The sequence below is a fragment of the Salminus brasiliensis genome, chromosome 19 (genome assembly GCF_030463535.1).
Source record: "Salminus brasiliensis chromosome 19, fSalBra1.hap2, whole genome shotgun sequence".
NCBI classification, from domain to species: Eukaryota; Metazoa; Chordata; class Actinopteri; order Characiformes; family Bryconidae; genus Salminus; species Salminus brasiliensis.
Genome location: NC_132896.1, coordinates 13,352,670 through 13,373,875, shown reverse-complemented (window position 1 = coordinate 13,373,875; position 21,206 = coordinate 13,352,670). Strand labels below are relative to the sequence as shown.

Here is a 21,206-nt window from a genome sequence, read left to right as displayed (position 1 = left end):
AAAAAAATTACATGGATTATTTTTTATTTTGTCAGAATACCTTATTTTAGAGTGTGTTTTCCAATTTCCAAAAATAAAATAAAATTAATTTTGTAAGCATGTATATGGAGTTGTAGTTTTATTACATAAACAGAAGCCTGATGGATAAATCTAGCTTTGATTATTTAGGACAGCATAATCCACTATGCTGTTCACATAAAAAATAAAGACATAAATAAAGCAACATTATGTGGCACTTAAAATAACAGCTTCAATGTGTTGATGCATTACTGACTGCAACAAAGGACGGCATCTCTATAGGTCTTACTCCAGGCTCAGAATGCTGCTAACTACACTATATATCAGAGACATATCAGAGTCATATTAGTGTCATATTCTTCAAAATTACTCTACCTCAACAGTCCACATACTTCTTTACCTTTCACTTTCACTTCTTTCACAATGACGGTTCTCAGCTTGTAAAATGCATGGCAACACAAACCCAATGAAAGGTAGACGCAGCCCAATGCTTCACATATGGCAAGGAGTTCTTTTCATGAACTGCAGTTACTTTTTTCCTACAAATGTGCTTTTGCTGACTGTGGCACAAGAGCTATTTTGATGTATTCCATAGGGTTGGGCGGTACAGCGGTAATACCATATACCACAGTAATTAAAAACATGCCTTTAAGAGAGACACAGAGTGGGGGCGCTGTTCACTGATTGGTGGAGTCACGCTCTGAAAACAGGCAGCAAAAAATAAAAATAAAAAACAAGTCCAGCATAGTTGTGAGTTCGATTAAAAGGCAGAGGAAGCCAAGCTGGATGAGACAGTCCACTAAAACTTGTGGGATTTGAGCCTCAGTTAGTTAGAACACAGTCTGTGCTGTGGTTCTTAGCCTGCTAGTGAACTTATCTAAGCCTAGATAGTCGACAAAGAGTCCAAACATGGCAGAACCTCTCATTTCGCTTTCCTGTTACTCCCAACACCAGTCGCCCGAATTCACTCTCTCAGACATGAGTTTTTATTGTCAACACTTGTGTCGGTAGCTCAGGAGTTAGTCAACTTCAGACTGCTCTGGGTGGTTCGATACTTGGTGGACCTATAGCCGAGCTAGCTAAACAAAGGCGAGTGGGCTACAGATCTAAAACCAACAGCAGTCGCTCCACCTGAGTGATTCTTAGACATATGTAAGTGGGCTTTCAGCCAGCCGGTTATGAATTTGCTCTGTGGTGAACAGACGGTTATCGGTTGTTGGTTTTAAAATAGCGCAGGATGATAACTCCCCGCTTGATAATACTGTATACTTTGAGACTGTGTGAAGAAAATGGATATCACCCCACTCAATTCAGTCACACCACTTGTTTCTACAACTCATCTGGCTTCTTTAGATGTTCTGCAGTATAATTTAAACCTTGACTTTATTTTAATTATTAAAATTAAATTATTATTATTTTTATTATATTAAATATTAACATTGTGACAAAGTTGCAGACAAGCAAGTTTTCCTTTATATGGTGGTCTCTCTCATGAGAGACAAAACAAGATCAGTGGTCATTAGTACACAAAATAAAACACACCAAAAATGAGCTGTTTTTCACAAAGACATAAATATATCAAAATAATGAGCTATTGGTTTTATACTCTTCACAGGTGAGCACAGAAAACTATAACGAATTTAATTCATTTAAACTGGACGCTGCCTTATGACTCGAGCGAACTCTGCAGCAGTCAGATAATTTGCATACTCTGACTATGTTGCGCAGCACAATTTCTCAACAGAATTTCTGCTTGTCCAACCAGGCAACTATAGGCAATGCCAACAAAGTGCCATGCCAAACCCAGTGATCACAAACGATGTTCCAAATGAGGTTCTGTAGGCGGTTGGATGAAACAAGGCATTTTTTTTTATCCAGGGCTGGACTGGGAGCCAAATTCAGCCTTGGACTTTTGTCCAGACCAGGCCTCCCAAACTCCCCAGGACCAACCCGTTTTCAGTCTTTTACTAGTGTGTGTATGTGTGTGTTCACTGCATGAATGGGTTAAACGCAGAGGACAGATTCCTATGAGTGCAGCACAAATGGCGACAGAGAAGTATTGCCAATAGAATATGACGCTCAAGAGCAGATGCCAGGATAGATGGCTATAAACGCGCTTGCTGCTGAATGTAATAAAATCGTTACAGTAATGCTCCAAAATCTAATAGAAAGGCTTCTTCCCTGAACAGTAGAGACAGTTTCTCCAACAAAAGCAAGCTACTCATTTCCTCATATCCCTGATTTAAGAAAATATGAAATAATGAGCAAGTGTCCCTATACTTTTGCCTATGTTGTGTATGTAAGGTGTATTTAGTATGCAGTGTACAGTATACTGTGTAATAGTGAAAGCTGTTTATGGGCTGAACATAGGCAGTACTGTTTATTGCTGTAGTATGGAGTTCAGCAGAGTCATGCTGTATGGAAAGAAGCTGGTCCTGAACCATCCTGTTTTGGCACAGATGCTCCTGTATCTCCTCCCGGATGGTAGCAGGTTGTACAATGCATGGTTGAACTGGGAGGCGTCCCACACTGTACAATTTCCTACCATTATTTAAAATGCAGGCTTTAATAAGGGCACACTGACCCCCAGTACAAAGCTATTCAATTGCAGTATGGTACCATGATGGCACAGACAGTGCTCTTTGCCTTCCAGCCTCTTTGTAAAGAGCCCATGACAGGCATGACGTGGCCACCATATGTCTAACACTCATATACTCCACTTGTGCAGGCGCCACTCCATCTATGTAGCTAGAAGAGACAATTGAAGAAAATGACGTCGGTGCTTCTCTTTTGTTTACCTGCAGAGGTGCAAAAGCTCTTTACCACGCCACTCCAGTTGCTGGACTGCTCAGATGGCCCTCTGAAGCCCTTTTTTCAGCCCCATTGGCTCCAGGTTTAGAGCTACATTAAGCAGAGAAATAGGCCTGTAAGCGAGATGCAAACAGCCCCTGCAGAGACAGCTCGAGAAGGGCAGAGGGATGTGGTTCCAAGTGACAGATGGCAGGAGGCTGGTACTATTGCAAACTATTGCAGCAGCTCTGAAGGCCCTCGATCCTGTCTCGATGCTGCTGCTTATCGAAACCCTGGTTACCACGGCACATTGTTCAAAGGCTGAGGCAACCACATGTTTTGGCAGTGACCTCCTTTTCTTGCTTTCTGGTTCTCAGCAAAAACGTCTAGCTGTGCGGCTTCCTTTCATAACAAGCACAGTACCGTGTGCTAAAGAATCTTTCTTCAAATATCACAGTGCTACCGAACGTCTGCTCTTAATCAAAGCACCATCTGAACTGAACCTCATTAGCCTTGCTACAAAGCGATGCACTCTTATTTAGAGCAAATAACATTCCCAGAGAATACGCTTCGCAGCGGTTGTCAGTGCGCTAAGGTATAAAAGAACTAGGCACGCTCACAATATCCATCTCTTTAGCTGCCTCACTGTGAGCAGCCTCCTCCTTCAGTGCGAGTGAGTCACGCTGGAATGGTGGGGGGCACGCTTCCGTGCTTCGTTAGGGACTGACTGCTCATACTGTTTAAGCCTTTGAGGCATGCCTTAGGCCTCACAAAAAAAGAAAGAAAAAGAGAGAGAGAGACCAACAGAGAGTGAGAAAGAGACGGATTCTTGTTTCAATGCATGAAACATAGGGTAAGAACAGACAGAGTAGACACAGAGAAAGCAAGCATGTGAGAGAGACAGAGGGAGGGAGGGAGGGAAATTCTCCCTCTCACATGTGCTAGGCGTGCTCGTATTAACCCTCTGCTAATGACCCTGCAGGCCCAGTGATGCCCATCATCCAATTAGGCAAGGTCAGAGGATGGACACTGGGTTAAACTGGGATCAAGGAGGTAGCGGCAGACAGTGACACCCTGTCCCTGTCCCTATTCCACGTGCGTGATCTGTCAAGCATGAGCAATCTGCAAACGAAGCACGAGGATAAATGCTGATGATGAGGGATTTCAGTGAATAATCAGTAAAGAAAATATTAGCCTATAACCCCGGTGAGGTCAAAACTGGCACCAGAAATACCAGAAAAACATACAATAATAAGATCAACAAAACGCTCAAATCAATGGAAGTTTGGTCTAGTGTGTAACTAATAAAAAGCTTAAGAAAGATCAATTCTCTCATATAACATTATAAAATCCAACTCCATGCTCCAAAATGAACATACCGCCCAGTAGGGTTGGGCTGTAGGTATACGTTATTACCGCAGGGGGGGTTGTGTATGGCAATGGCTTCGTTTACACAGCTTCTGTGCCATCTCATCCTGTGCTATTTTAAAAACAATCAAATAACAAAGTTCAGTTCGCTCACAGGGTGATCGACTAAGTTTATATCAATCATTCAATAAACGTTAAACCTTAAAATCGTCATAATTGTCTGACAACAGTTATAAATAATAAACTGCCCTGAGCCAGGAGAGAGAAGCTGGTTAACATTAGCTTTGTTCGCTAGCTAGCTATCAGGAGAACAAACACTGCCAAAATTCAAGCCTGTCCAACTTCTATGTGTTTAGACAAGAATGACTCCAATGAAATGACTGCTGTTGGATGGACAGAAAGCTGAAACTAAAGTTTTTCCCATGGTTTGGAATCTGTAATCGACTTACTAAGGTAGCTTTTGTTTAGCTAGCTCGGTTACAGATCCAACAAGTATCAGACAGCTCAGTGCAGCTGCTGTTGACTAACCTCAGATACAAGTGTCGCCAAAAAAAAAAAACTGGTGTTTGAATGACAAAAAAGGTGAAATGAGACCAGCGCTGCCTTGTTTGGAGCCGTAGCCAGCAAAACACCATAGCACAGACTGTGGGGCTTTAATCACACTCGTTGAGATGATAAAGCCTCTTTCCTTTCAATCGAATTCTCCACTAGCACGTCACTAAACCTGCAAGTAAGGTCGGCTTGGTTTTCAGAGCATGACACCAATCGGTGAGCTCCCACAGTGCCCTCACTCTTAGGTGGCTCTCTTAAACGCACATGGAGGAATGAGCTTAACAGGCCATGTAATAGACACAGAACAGAAAACTAAAATTTCAGAGATGTCAAAATGTTAAAATAGAGTCCTCATGTTGAGATATCATTTTACCGGTAACGTGGAGGGTAGAGAAAGAGTTCTCAGTGTCACAGCAGAAAGGGATAGCAAGACTCAGCACATAATATTTTTGCATTGAGGGACCTCTGTTTCCTGAACATGTGTGTGTAGTTAAGTGTGTGTGTGTGTGTGTATGTGGTCCGCTGGGAGCAGTTCTGGTTGTGCAGTCTGACAGCAGCAGGAAGGAAGGACCTGCGATACCGCTCCTTCACACACTTGGGGTGAAGCAGCCTGTCGCTAAAGGAGCTGCCCAGTGCTGCCAGAGTCTCGTGCATGGGGTGGGAGCTGTTCTCCAGCATGGATGCCAGCTTGGCTGTCATCCTCCTGTCTCCCACCACCTGCACTGGGTCTAAGAAGCACCCCAGGACAGAGCCGGCCCTCTTTATGAGTTTGTCCAGTCTCTTCTTATCTGCCGTCAAGATGCTACTGCCCCAGCAGACCACTCCATAAAAGATGGCAGATGCCACCACTGTGTCGAAGAAAGTCCTCAGGAGTGCTCCCTGCACCCCAAAGGACCTCAATCTCCTCAGTAGGTAGAGTCTGCTCTGGCCTTTCTTGTAGAGTGCAGCAGTGTTGACTGACCAGTCATAGTCATAGTCATAGCTAGCCAACCTTTTGGTCAGCATCTCTATAACGTATGTCAGCAAATGGAATTAAGGCAGGAAGTGCTCTAAAATCTCTTGGTAGACAGCTGGGCTGAGTTGAGTCTGGACTTAAAAGAAAACAGTGGAGTAACACCAGAAGATGACATGGCACCCTAAACCATCATAGATGGGGGAAACTTCACACAGGACTTCAGACACCTTGACATCTATGCCTCTCCATTCTCCAGACTGTAGGACATTGAATTCCAAATTAAATGTTAAATTTACTTTCATCTTAAAAGAACACTTTGGACCACTGAGCAACAGTCCAGTTCTTTTTTTTTCCCCCTTAACCCTCAACTTAGACACGTCTGACATGACTGTGGTTGCGTGTGCTGAACTAGATCAGGGGATACACAGTATTTATACTGTTTAAAATAGAAATGTACCGATACCATATTTTCCTTTGCGGTACAGATACCAAAATTTCAAGTATCTGCCGATACAGAGTACTGACACCGATACCAACTCGATAAATACTTAAATACTTGATAGATGGCTTTAAATCCTGATAATCCTTAAATAGAACAGCATGTTCTGGTAGAGTAACTGCACATTTGAAAAGTTTCAGAGCTATGAAACAATACAAATTGCCACAATGCAGTAGGCAAGTTGGGAAGCATAATCTTGCTACGCATGACCAGACAGCTTTTTATTTGATGTGTGTAAAATTCACATTTAATTACAAGTACACGTCTCTATGTAAAAAGGTACTAAACCCCACATAGAAAGAAAAAGTGCTAAAAATTCAATTAAACGTTCTGTTTAATGGTAATAACTATATATGACTGGCTGTTTACTGGTTGTTTAAACATATGCAACCCAAACATTTCTTTGGTTAAAAAAAAACCAAAAAAAAAAACACCATACTATATATATATGTATATTATATATAAATACCATACAATATATATATATATATATATATATATATATATATATATATATATATATATATATATATATATATATATATATATATATATACACACCTATACAGTATAGTAATACAGAAGTGACCTAAATAGTTATACAGAGCGGGGAGAAAACAAACAAAAAACACACAACACAGGCCCTTACGACCACAAGGCACCTCAAACTACAATCAATAGTGCATGAGAAAAATTGTCTACTGAATTATTAATGGAGGGCTGGTCTGGTGGAACACCAAAAGCACAGAATCCCCACACTGTGAACATGCTTGGTCTCGGTCTCGGTCTCTCTCTCTCTCTCTCTCTCTCTCTCTCTCTCTCTCTCTCTCTCTCTCTCTCTCTTCCTGTTAATCAAATTCTTACAATATGCATGAGTCAACAGGGACATCAAACGGCTGAAGTCTCCAACTGCTATCTCTCCCCTCCACTATGCGTCACCGTGACGGGTTGAGACCTGCAATCACAGCACGCCTGGCTGTCTCCGGCATTGTGCTATATAAAGATGCTTCGCAGAGGATGCTTCATGGGCAGAGGAGTCTACTTGTTAAGGTTCAGGTCTGTGCTCTGCATGACAGTGGGGTAATTAGACTGTGTTAACCATCTCTACATCTCCTCATACTCTACCTATTCCTTTTACACTGAAACTCCTAACTCGTGAGACTGGCAGCCTGTATTTCATGTGTTCCCGTCATCTTTTGCAGGGAACCTTTAACTGCTGCTCTTATAAAGTTCACAAGACTTCTTCTATCTAGAAGTATCTAGATGTATCTTTGCAGCCAAACGTTAAGAATCAAGCTATTCGTGCAATCAAATACTGTATTATTTTGGCCTAAATTAATGCCTACCAGCCTTTAATCATGTCGCATGATCAAAGTGGTATAATTACAGAACCTGTATTTCAGTACTGCAAATTAAAACAGGCTGATGTTGCATGTAAACATCATTAGTATCAAACTGCATGACTTTCTCTTCAGTGCATTAAGTCCATAAAAGTTTTGCAGTTAAAACATCCTAGCTGTTTTTTGAGATTTCTAGAAAATCTTGGCAAAATGCTAACTTTACAGAAGAAGGAAACAACTGTCTTAATTCTCAATGTCAATGCTAAAAGATTCTGGAGCATTTCTATTGGTCCATTCACCACAAAATTCAAACACAAAGTAAAAAACAGCTGCCAGATTAAAATGTTGCCAAAAAGTAAAAATTGATTAAATGAAGATATATGTTTTCTGCATTACAGTGGCAATGTCCCACCCATCTAAGCTGAAGTCATAAGGAGCATTTCAGACCACATTGCTTTTTCAATGAGGCACAAACCAAAGCAGTCAATTAGAACAGAGCTCATTTACATATACCTCTTAAATGGACCCTGTCTCTCTAATTCTAAGGGATAGAGACAGGTAGGAAAACGTATGGTTTTGGTGCATATTCCAAGCCTCTTTGTGCAGAAGCAGTGTACGTGGAACCTGGAGGAAATCAATAGAACACAAGAAAAATGTAGTATTTTTTTGTAATGCCACTGCACATTAGCTAATGGGAGAAATCTGTCAGATGGTGGTGGAAGGGAGCAAAGTCTGAATATGTTGTTGTAAACACAGAGTCATCTGTACTGCTCAACGCATTGCTATTTACTCTGGATCAACAGGCCTCTGTTGCAGACTACAAGGCTTGATTGAATGCACACTAGTGCACAAGTCTATGACGTGTTAGCTTACATTTTTTTAAACACAACCCATGGCGCTATGCTAAAAGTTAATCGTGTGTAAGCCAGCTCTGTGTAATAATCCTAGGCCTCACTGGCTGTGCCAGCACACTGCCGTAGTATCATCTTACTAATAGAATTAGATAGGGTGCGTACCAGTGGGCATTTCTCATTTAAACTACAGCTGGAACTTAACAACTGGCTGTACAGAATGTCCAGTTATCATGGAGTGACTTGTAGTACAGCTTCACCACCATCTGCACACAGTAAAAGCTCCACCATGGAGGCCAAGTCTTTAACCTAGCTTTCCACAACTGATTGAAGTAAAAAAAGGTTAGAACTGGAGGCAGATTTTAATACATAAATATCCCAAACTATTGCATTTGTCTACATAATAGGGTACTTGAGCACGATATTATAATGAATCAAAAGATGTGAAGCACCTCATGGACTTGGCTAAAGTGGAGGCTTAGGATTTTAGGTTGGGGAAAAAAGCGATGCTTTGCATCAATAACACTGTGTGTCTTGGTTTATTCACAAGAATATTAATTTTATGTTTGTTAAAATTGAATGCAATGGAATGTGGATATTGTTCAATTGAGGAAGACTTGCTTTGGTAGTTTAATGGATATATCAGGGTATTTTAGTTTAGTTATATATTATTATTATTATTATTATTATGGTTTCCAGTATAAGTGACATAGACTTTCTCAACATAATCGTATTGTGTTCAGAAGGTGCTAAACACCCCGAACTTAAGGTAGTAAGTGTGCATGTGTGTGTAGAGAGAGAGTGAGAAGTTAAGCATATGGAAAGTTACAGCTCAGTTTTTATGATTTACTACGTGATTGTAGTTGAGGTGTCTCACACACTGCTGGTTGACAACCCCTCCCAAAGGTCTTATAGGCTATAGGCCTTCTAGCGTCTGCCTGTCCTCTAATCTCAAGTTCCTCTGTATAAGTGAGCGGGTCCTTCAGGAACATTTGTGTGTTAGCCTACTGTCGCCACCAACACGGTGCTAAGCATTTGAGCTGTTTGTGATGCATCCAAATTAGGCCGCAAAGCAAATTTTAAACAGTATATGGAATACACCGGAGTACCACCCAGCATTAGAAGGTTTATTGCAATATAACAGCAATGTAAATATGGGGCACATTGTCCATATAGTGCTGTACAAGAACACTTAAATACTTAAGACTTAACATCCTCCCTCAGTACACACCATGTTTTTAGTTGATGCAATGATAATTAGACTCATATGGGAGACTCTTTATTTAAAAATACAACACTACAACATGACCTTTTCCACAATACGGATCAGCGCTACTTCAAGGATACATCATACGATCATGTCATTTGCACATTCATTTTAGGTCACAGGCCACATTAATACTAATAAATGATAAGGTTCTCTGACCAATAAAAGACAACTGGGCCACTGACTGACTCAGTAACACGAACTTATAGCTCTACATACATACATACATTTGCTATGACCATGAGAGTTCTTGTTGTTCTTGAAGAACATCTAGTCCTATCTTAGTGAAGCAGCAGTAAATAATACTGTAATTGGCAAGAAAACTGCTGCGACCAAATGCATAAATATTAGTTATTTTAATTAATTAAGGGGTCACACTGGTTTTACAGTTTGTGAGACGTCCCGCCCCCTGCTACAACAGAGATTCTAAATGGTTCTGCTGCATGGTTCTGAGTTTGACTCGGTCATTCTCAGTACAGGTTAGGGAAAGTGGATTTCTTTTAAGAAGCATCTAAACGCGATTAAAAAGTCGCCGCTGAGAACACGGATTGCAAATTTATTCAGCGGCCCAGATTAGAAGCCATCTCAGGCCAGTTCCGGCTCACAGGCTGTATATTTGCCACCCTTGGTCTAGCCCAATTAGTGTCTGCACCAGCTGTCTTCTCGCCACACCGTCCAATCAAGGCGCATTCTCTTCAAGGCACTTCAATTTAAGTGTATTTAGGAGACCAAACAAACCATACCTAAATATAAAAGCAATCAGTATACATTAAAAAAACATTAAAAAAGAAAAAACCTGCCACAGAGATGAACTGTGTGCTCGGCACACACACAACCAGTGGCATGTGTTGTAATCTAATTTCGCCCACACCATGGGGAAAAAAAGAAAAAGGGGAGGGAGGGGGGAGAAAAACAAATGCACTGGCAGCGGAAACGTGCGCTGTCAGAAGTCATGGTCTCTGAGCTCAGCAGCCAAAAATACACCAGCTAGACGCAAGATGTGCTCCAGGTTTCAAACACTGCTCCAGATCCTAAGAAAGCTGCAGGAAAGCGATTAACACTCTGCTTTACAAATCACACCTTTGGAGCCCTATTTTGTTTCTGAGTCCATTGTTACTTTGAGAACATAGTGGTTAAGATGTGAACTGCAGTGAGCTCAAGCCAAGACTTTTGCTCTCAAAAGCCACAAATATAAAAAGGGAAGTTTGAAGGCTGGAGCATGCATGGAAAGATTCAGCCGGAGATGCAGGAGCGTCTGGAGCATAGAGGAAATTAAGAGAGACGGACAAGAGGGCAAAGGTGAGACAGCCTTCAGGGCCAGTGTGCGCTGGGCAGCTGCAATCAAGGTATCAAAGATAAATTTGTAAAGAAAGTGTCATTCAGACAGATTGTACTTCCTCTCTCTGCCTGTCGTCGTCAGTGACACCCCTATCCATCACATGCTCAGCTGACAGCTGAGGTTTATAGACTCTGACATGAAATTTATCCATGATTTTCCAGCGTCTGAAACAGCAGCGTCTCCAGAAGATGGGTTGGCAAAATGAGTCTTAGCCCTGCCGTCTTTCTTCTCCTCCTAACAACTTGTTTTCTAGCTAGGCTCACATGGCGAAAATAAAGGGTTGCGATATTTTTGGGATGTCACACATCTAAAGCATATAACTCTGCTTCAGGTTCACTTGTTCATTCTAAGCGTGCCTAATGTGCAATTCACATCCATTACATTACTGGAATTCTCTACATTCCTGACTACGGATTAGGTTACTCACCTTCTTTAAGGGCTTTATCCATATTGTGCGACACGACCACTCGCCTGGTCTGTGCCGAGTCCAGCAGAGGCACAGAGAACCGCCCCTGGTGAACAGAGGACAGAAGTTAGCCCAATACACTCATCTCTGGTTACGCAAGGTTCTCATATACACTATATGTCCAAAGGTTTGTGGACACCCCTTTTAATGAATGCAGTTAAGCACCCACTGCTGACACAGATGTGCAAACGCAAACACATAGCTCGTCCAGTCCCTGTTGAGAATTACTGCCAATAGAATAGGACTCTTCGGAGCAGATAACATGAACATGAACCTGCTGGCACCATGCCTAATGCCAGGATAAAGCTCCCTCAGCATTGAGCTGTGGAACTGTGCTCTCTAGAATGATGGTTGGTGCTCCATCCAATATTTCTAGGGTTATTTGGGGAGTTGGGCATGAGGTGGGGTGGTGATCATCCAACATCCTGACCTCACTAAAGCTCTTCTTCCAAAATCTTGTAGAAAGCCATCCCTGGACAGTAGAGAATGTTACAGCAGGATCAACTCTCTAATACCCTTGATTTTGGAAGAAACAATGAATGAGCAGGTGTCCAAATACCTTTGACCATGTAGCGTAACATGGGGCAGTGGTGGCTCAGCGGTTAGAGCGCCGGGATATCGATAACAGGGTTGTGGGTTCGATTCCCGGGCTCGGCAAGCTGCCACTGTTGGGCCCTTGAGCAAGGCCCTTTACCCTCTCTGCTCCCCGGGCGCTGGAGTTGGCTGCCCACTGCTCTGGGTGTGTGTGTGTACTCACTGCCCCTAACACGTGTGTGTGTGTGAGTGTGTGTTCACTACCAGATGGGTTAAATGCGGAGGACACATTTCGCTGTACAGTCCACACTGTACAGTGACGAATACGTGCACCTTTATCCTTTATCCTTTTATCCTTTGTAACAGCACAGGATAGTTATAAGAAAACACTGCATAACATTAACACAACAACCCAACAACCCAGTCAAACTGCAGAAATATTTCAAGAGGGCAACCTAGGCTACACCGCTTTTTGGCATATTGGTATATTTGGATAAGATTTACCATTAAAACACATACAGCTTCAAACACTGGCCGTTTGCCTGCAGTTAAAGGAGCAGGCCAATGTTTTACATAAAAATTGCTTCGGGTTTTGAAGTGTTTTAGTGCTCAGTGTTTTCACTACCTATATCATCACTTCCCAAATAGCAAACCAGTCATGACCCAGTTCTAGCAAACATTTATACTTTCATCCGGCCCACATACCCACGTGAAATGACGGCGATGACTTGCTCTAAATTTGGATCCGAGAACAGTCACAGCTGGCTACAGCTTGGGCAGATTTAGCCCAAGATTTGAAATGTTACACAAACACTTCATGTTGGCTACGTATGGCCAGAGTTCAAATGCCATGATAAGCACGTTTTGCCCCATGCTACACTTGCTATTACCATAACTAATCTGCAAGTGGCTTAGTTGGGCCATATTGCAGAAGTGTCTGCAATGTTAGCTGAAACTACTACAGAAATCAAACGACCAGCTATCAAATTAACATAATTAACACATTAATGCTACAAATGTTCAGTGATAATAAAACTGCCATTCATCACTTACACAAGACCCCAAGACGTGACATAATTTAACCGTTTTTCTACATCTAGTTATAGTTATCTGTGCTTTTAGGAATCTACGACTGTAGAATCAGACATACTTGGCCTTTTTTCCAGAGGTTTGCAATGACATTTACACCAAGACAATCATGGTCATTTTTTTTCAATCAACAATTTATTTTGAAGTCAACCCTTCACAATATTATTATTATGTTCCTTCCCAAACAAATATTTGAATACCAGCTTTGTTACTGGACAAGGTATTGATACAATAATAGAAATGAACATTCTGGTTTCCACCCACCCAACTTTGAGTTTCAGCTTCCTCATTCTGGACATAAATTTAGGCTCCCAATGGTGAAAGATCCAATAAGAGATGGAAGATCTACTTAATACCTAAGTATAAGGATGATCTACCTTGTGATATATGTACTTTCATATTGCTGGATTTGATATGATATTATATGATATATGGGAATTGCTGCGTGATGCTGTGGATAATGTGGATGCTGCGGCCTGGCTGTAAAAGAGTACGGCCAAGTAGCTTTAATACAAGGAGAGCATGATTTTTGTGCTTTCCATTGTATTAAATGCATTAAAAATAAAATTAAAATATATATTTATTATTAGCTTATGGTTTATGCGAAGCAGCAGTTTGGCCCAATACCCCTTCACTGTTTAACCACTGTCAAAGGGTCAAGAGGTCAATGGCGTGTCAGGGCAAAGTACACATGCCAAACTGTGAAGGCCTGATGCATCCAGCAACAAATATTTTATCAGTACACAACATTATTTTTTTTATCCACAACAAAATCAGAAAGATGAGCAAAAGCTTGTGTGGCAGGTCACTACACATGAACAGCCTGGGCTGCGGTTACAATCATCTCGACTGAGCATCAGCCCTCATGAACTGAGGCAGGTTAGCGAGCTCTCTCTTGACTCGAGAGGCAAACTAAGCCAATCGTTAAAAACAGAGAAGAAGGTGCGGCTGGGGGGCCTGAGACACACAGACATACAGACTGTAAATCACACCTACCATCAATTTGTCCAACAGGTTTGGCGACTGCCTCTTTGACGTGTCGAACCTGCTGGTTTTAGGTGGGCTCTTCTTGGCGAGTAAGCCAAAGCATCCCAGCAGGAAGCAAAACAAAGTGAAGGACACAGAAATGGACAGCTTGAGGAAAAACGCCGCAAGGCTCAGTCCTCCACAGCCGAACTGCAGGAGCACCGCCGCCGCCGCGATTCCGAGCGTGAGCGCCGGTAGGACACGGCAAGGCGAGGCGGCTGAAGACCCGGCGCCCGACATGGGGGCATGGGCACTGCTGCTGCCGCCGCCGCCGCCGCTGCTGCTGCTGCCATCAACCTGCATGCTGCTGGAAAGGGCATGTCCACACGACAGACTTTATTCCCCTCGAGTTTGTCCGCTTTTCATATCTTAGCTCCACTTTGGTGGCACGGAAGAGCTACGCGAGACTCGGAATGGCGTTCATGGCGAGGACAAGAGACTAGCTGTCTAGCATCGCGTATCACAAGAGCCAAATGAACAGGACGGAGACCGATCTAGTAACGTTAAGACGGCAGCGGCAGATGCGACTAGCTAGCACTAGCTGGCTGACTTGCTGGGCTGTGTAGGAAAGTAGCTAGCTATCTACCTAGAGCCGCTGAGTTCAGGGAACGAATACGGAGCAAGTGCACGAAGGAAACCGAAGGAAGTCGACTAGTCAGCTGCACCTCTCTGACTTAAAGCCGTGCCGTTAGCTAGCGAACGGACACAGCACGGTATCGTGTATCCTAGCTAGGTGGGTAGTTGGCTAGCTAGTGTTGGTAGCTATAGTCAAAGAGTGTTAATCTACCGATTTCAACAGCCAGCTAAACTCTTCTAAACTCTTCTCCTCGAATGGTTTTGCCTTTGGTAATAGATTGAATAATCGGGGAACCTAAAGCTAAACCTGAAAGAGCGGGTTTCTGAAAGTTTGTGTCAGTTCGTGCTGTTTACCTTGAACTCAGACTGTCCCAAAAGTAGCTAATAGCTAATAACTGACTACATATGCATCCATGTGATGCCCTGTCTGGATGAAGGGGGCTAAAGCGGGTAGAGCGGGTAGCTAATAGCACCAGCTATGCAGATGACCGGGACGTGGCTAACAGTATCTAGCTAAATACCTAATAGCTAGCTACAACAGGTTAACGTGGCTAACAAGACCTACTACAGAGGGCGTCGTGTTAATGGACATGAGCAAAATGAACAAAGACCGGAGAGCAGACGGAGAAGAAACTCGCCGTTAGTGTTATTCAGCCACCATGACCTCGAAGGTAAACAGTGCAGCACAGCCTCCTCCAGTGTAGTCGAGACAACGCCGCGAGGTTGCTATAACGACAGCTGCCTAATAAAACCTCAGTACCGCACAAGTACCGAGCCGCGTTTCTCCAGTTTCAGAGGAATTCCCTAAAAAGCCCAAACCGAAATCGGCCCGATTAAATGTGCACGGAGAAAAGCGACCGGCTCAGTGGACGTTAGCGGTTTTTAGGGCGCCCGTATTTGCTCACACCGCTCAAGGCTGTGACATTCATTTACGCTGTGCGTCTGCCTGAAGTTCCCAAGATTAACGAAGAAAAGCGTCAAATCCACGCATCCTGCTCACGGAATATCCACCGAAAGCCACAGATGATTGATCCACGAGATTCCCCCATAGTCCTAATTTCAGCGTATGTCAGACTCCTGTGTGTGCTTGTGTGTTTTTGTCACTCTCCGGCCATTCGGGGGGAGGAAGCCCAGATCCAGCGACACGTGAAGCGCCTCGACCAATCAGCGAGCAGCCCGTGTCGTACGTCATGGGCCGGTGGGTAAACTGTTGGGGAGATATAGAGGAGGATGAACAGAAAGACAGCGGTGAATAAAACAACAGTAGCGTGTAGATTATAGTGTGGGTTACTATAGGTTTACAGCGCAGACGTGCAGTCAGAGATTCAGAGTTTTGAGAATCCCAAAAGCAATCTAGACATCTTATAGCCCTCAAGGTCAAGAAGTGGTCAGTTCGGGATTTCCGTTTGATAGGAAAATAGATCTAATAACAGTAACACCAGTCCTGACTGCAACTCTCCGGACACACTTAATCTGATCTTGGATTTATTTTTCTTAGTTATTTCTTAAGGTATGACATTAGCTAAAATGTTTATACAAAAAAAAAAAAAACGAGACATATGCATCCATATCTATTGTATTTTTGCGACATCTGCTGTTCAGAGTGTGAACATCAACACAGGCAGTCACTACTAGGGTTATTAGATATTGTAATAATTAAAAATTAATAATTAAAAATTAAAAACTGAAGAAATTCAAAATGAAAAGTGTTACATGGACCTTTATTAACTTCTAAGCTTTATTTTCTACACAGTCTTGCCTAAACTGTCCAATCAAATTTGACCAATGTACCAAGTTTTCTGAATGAAAAAAAAATTATAATAATGTAGTAATATGACATATTTTATTTTTCTTTATTTTTATTAAATGTGTGTTGTATTTAACTTTTTTATATACCCTTGGTATTCCTGGTCAAAAATATCTTGATCACAAATGGTTAAGACTGTAATAAGTGTGTAACACAGGGTCACATTGATGCTCTTTCATCAGATGAACACAGTTCTCTGTAACTCCCCCACACTCTCACATGCCCCAGTGTGTACAACAGGTTTGTGGTGTGTTTGGGGGTGAATCCAGACTGAAAGCAAGGGAAGCTCTTCTATTGTCAGAAGTGTTGGGGAAAGCCATGGTGGCACTTCTTAATCAAAGGCAAAAACATCTTTCTGGAACACCATCTTCCACTGGATTGGTGAGGAATTTCAGAGAGGCCAAACGCAAGATGTACAGCCACCAGAGACAGAAGGGACATAATGAAGAGGAGCATTCTGTGTGTATTAAGAGATGCCCAATTAAGCACTATAAATCATAAATGCAATGCACATGATGTACTGTACAACATATGCATGAGAACCCAGAAAACATTGTCGCTGTCCAATGAAAAACATGTATCTCCAAAATGGTGACTTTACAGGAGAAGGCAAAGATGTTCTTTGAACTTTGAATGGAAGTCAGTGTAAGATAAGAGTTTAATCCCAGTAATTCAGATTATTTCTATTGGTCCAATTATCCAGAATTACAGCTACAGGGTTCAAACCATGGAGAAAACTAAAAACGGAGAAAAATTTAGATGCATGTCTTTCATTAGACAGATGCTTTTGTTATTGTTAGTAATCCTGTTATACTTTAATGCTGAAAAGCTTTATATTATTATCTATCATTTCTATTTTTGCTGTTGGATTTTTGCCAGCTATCTCATTCTATAGGGTTCGAGACATGCACACTTCCATATACGGATTGTTTGGTCTGATTGTGTGATTCAGGCTTGTATACAGATTTTTGATCAGGCCTATAGTTTCTGCATAAGCAACAGATGTTGTGTGTGGGTTTTCCTAAAGGGAATTGATAGTGTGCAAAAGTGTGTGCACCCTTCTTATGTGCTGATGATACAAATAAACAAGCAATGGCCAACCAACCACATGGGGTATCACAGTAACCACTTGACAACATTCTGTCAAGACACATGAGGGCCCATAGCAACCACCTGGAATACCATAGCAACTGCCTAGCAACCACTAAGCGTTTTTTTTTTTTTTTTGTGGTTGTTACTAATGTGTTTAGACATTACAATGTCTGTAACATGGTTAAGTTGCATTGTGTAACTTTGGGCCTATGTCCTTTCTTTACTAATAATCATACTGATCTGTTTTGACTGGGAACACAAAATATTTTTTTGTTTGAAAGCAGAAGTTCTCGTTAACCTTTGACACAATGAATAACACAATATCTTTAAAAATTATATTCTAAAGGAGTCCTACAGGCCATAAATTGTGAACAGAAGTTCCAAACCTGCTAATGTTCACTTAATGATCTTAAGTAAATACAAAGATTTAGCAGAACATTAGGTGAAATTATATGTATAAATATGAATTTATGGATTTATAATCATTTATAATAATTTATCAAATCATTTTGACCGGGAACACAAAAGTAAAAGTGAAAGTGAAAAAGTTAACATGAAACTGACTCAACAGGAGGATTAAATGAGTTCTGACGTCGTTACACTAGTGCCCACTCTTTGCAAAACCAAAGCCCACCTGCAGATGGCGCAGCAGTCTCAGTGTCACTCACTGTAGGCGCCACCTCAGACGACTCACCAGCCTTTTGTGTTATCCGCTGTGTAAACAAATATGCATGCCATAAAATCATAAATATGGGCACATTATCTTATCAACTCCAAAGGTTCTGAAACTAGACATTTATGCATTTCTGTTAAAAGCATAAAACATAAAAAAGCATAAAAGTGGTCTTATAGATGAGACTGAGTCTTTGTGAAGCTTTGCTCATTTAAATTAGGCCCTTTTGATTTTCCTTTTGCACGTTTGGCCAGTATAGGTGTAGCAATATGTAGCTTCATTAGTTTCATCAGTTTTGAGACTGAATATATAAATATATAAGTACTGGGTTCCCTAATCACTCTTTTGTCAGTGAGGCGCTTCATTATTTATAGAAAGAGGTCAGATTGAATATTAGACTAAAGTTAAGGTCCCTAGCTCCATTGCTTGATCTTAACATAAACTTTATTTAAACATTCAATATGCTTTAAAACTGCACACATCAGACTAGACTGTCTCTGAATTTCTATACATAAATATTCAATAAGCATCATCATTATGTGTTCCTTGAATTTGGTGGACTATGTGGGTCATTTTGTGTTTCCCAGATAAAGCTTTTATATCTTTATTGAATGACTTTTGAATACAAGTACATTGCATTAACAATTTAGTATTTACAATGCATAAGGTGTATTTTAGGCACAATCTATACACAAAATATTAGCTAAATGACTCCCAGCTCACACATTATTGACTGTTTTCACCTCCTTATTTATACATTGAGCTAGAATTGTACATGAAAGAATGAGGTAATTAATTATAGTCATAATACATTTAATAAATATTTGTCTGATTTTCAGATGTTTGTGCTAATTGCACAGCATTTCTTTTATAGAATCTCATTTCAGTCATAATATATTATATACACAGTGGGGGAAAAAAGTATTTAGTCAGTCACCAATTGTGCAAGTTCTCCCACTTAAAAAGATGAGAGAGGCCTGTAATTGACATCATAGGTAGACCTCAACTATGAGAGACAAAATGAGAAAAAAAATCAGAAAATCACATTGTCTGATTTTTAAAGAATTTATTTGCAAATAATAAGAAACAAAAGTTCATCTCAATACTTTGTTATATATCCTTTGTTGGCAATGACAGGTCAAACGTTTTCTGTAAGTCTTCACAAGGTTGCTGGTATGTTGTCCCATTCCTCCATGCAGATCTCCTCTAGAGCAGTGATGTTTTGGGGCTGTCAGCGGGCAACACGGACTTCAAAGGTTTTCTATGGGGTTGAGATCTGGAGACTGGCTAGGCCTAGGTAGTGTGCTTGGGATCATTGTCATGCTGAAAGACCCAGCCACGTTTCATCTTCAGTGCCCTTGCTGATGGAAGGAGGTTTGCACTCAAAATCTCACAATACATGGCCGACACTTCCGGAACATCCAAATGCTCTCTAGCAAACTTCAGACGCGCCCGGATATGTACTGGCTTAAGCAGGGGAACACGTCTGGCACTGCAAGAGTCCCTGGCGGCGTAGTGTGTTACTGACGGTAGCCTTTGTAACGTTGGTCCCAGCTTTCTGCAGGTCATTCACTAGGTCCCCCCGTGTGGTTCTGGGATTTTTGCTCACTGTTCTTGTGATCATTTTGACCCCACGGGCTGAGATCTTGCGTGGAGCCCCTGATTGAGGGAGATTAGCGGTGGACTCGTAGGTCTCCCATTTTCTGATTATTGCTTCCACAGTAGATTTCTTCACACCAAGCTGCTTCCCTATTGCAGATTCAGTCTTCCCAGCCTGGTGCAGGTCTACAATTTTGTTTCTGGTGTCCTTCGACAGCTCTTTGGTCTTCACCATAGTGGAGTTTGGAGTGTGACTGTTTGAGGTTGTGGGCAGGTGTCTTTTATACTGTTAACAAGTTCAAACAGGTGCCATTAATACAGGTAATGAGTGGAGGACAGAGAAGCCTCTTAAAGAAGTTACAGGTCTGTGACAGCCAGAAATTTTGCTTGTTTGTAGGTGACCAAATACTTATTTTCCACCATTATTTGCAAATAAATTCTTTAAAAATCAGACAATGTGATTTTCAGAATTTTTCTTCTCATTTTGGTCTACCTAGGTCCACCTATGATGTCAATTACAGGCCTCTCTCATCTTTTTAAGTGGGAGAACTTGCACAATTGGTGACTGACTAAATACTTTTTTCCCCCACTGTGTGTATATATATATATATATATATATATATATATAATGTTTTACAATTCCTGGTCAATTATGTTACCTCTGACCCACACTCAGTGTTTTCACTTCCTTATTACTTATTTTGTGTCAAATATTGGGGATAAATCAACAATATCTTAATTATTGGTCAAATCCTTGATTATGCTATTTGAGTGTATCTCCCATTCATTGTTAATAAATAATAATGTGTTTTTCTAAATAAAAAAGTTTTTAAAAACTGTTCTTTTGGCCATGTTTTATACATGATCCATTCTAGAAATGCACTTATCAGTCAACTCATTAAACTGTTTAAATCTTTTAGACATGCCACGTGAAATCATGTGATTAACAACTCTAAAAGGTCTAAACAGTTTGAGTTGACTGATAAGTGCATTTCTAGAAGGGACCATGTATAAAACATGGCCAAAAGAACAGTAAGGCATCGTATTCATTGTGCACTGTGACATTAGTAATCTTAAGCTTAGTCATGAGCTAATGCCTCCTCATTGGCATGCCAAGCCAAACACAACAAGCCTTAGCTGAGGAGGTTTGCCGAATTAACGAGGATGGAGAACAATAACCACCAGCAGAGGATCTTCCAGCCCCAATTAAAACTCTTTCTAAATTCTAAAGACAGCTTGAACGCTAGACTTCAGAAGGATCCAGAAACCCAAAGGGCAGGATGTGATACACTGCACATTAACACTGATAATGTAGGACAAGTACATGTCTTTTATTGAGAAAACTTCTATTAGTACAAAGACCCA

At 41.3% G+C, this 21,206-nt stretch overlaps 1 protein-coding gene across 1 annotated transcript in view; it reads right to left on the bottom strand.

The window, feature by feature from the left end:
• The window catches only part of snx25 (sorting nexin 25), a 57,855-nt gene extending 42,055 nt beyond the window's left edge, over positions 1–15,800 (bottom strand). Inside the window, exons 1-2 of the mRNA XM_072664047.1 lie at positions 14,065–15,800; positions 11,407–11,491 (exon numbers count right to left, since the gene is read on the bottom strand). Coding sequence (XP_072520148.1) covers positions 11,407–11,491; positions 14,065–14,397 — 418 coding nt within the window. The 5' untranslated portion in view covers positions 14,398–15,800. The remainder of the gene's footprint in view (positions 1–11,406; positions 11,492–14,064) is intronic.
• Between the last annotated feature and the right edge of the window lie 5,406 nt (positions 15,801–21,206).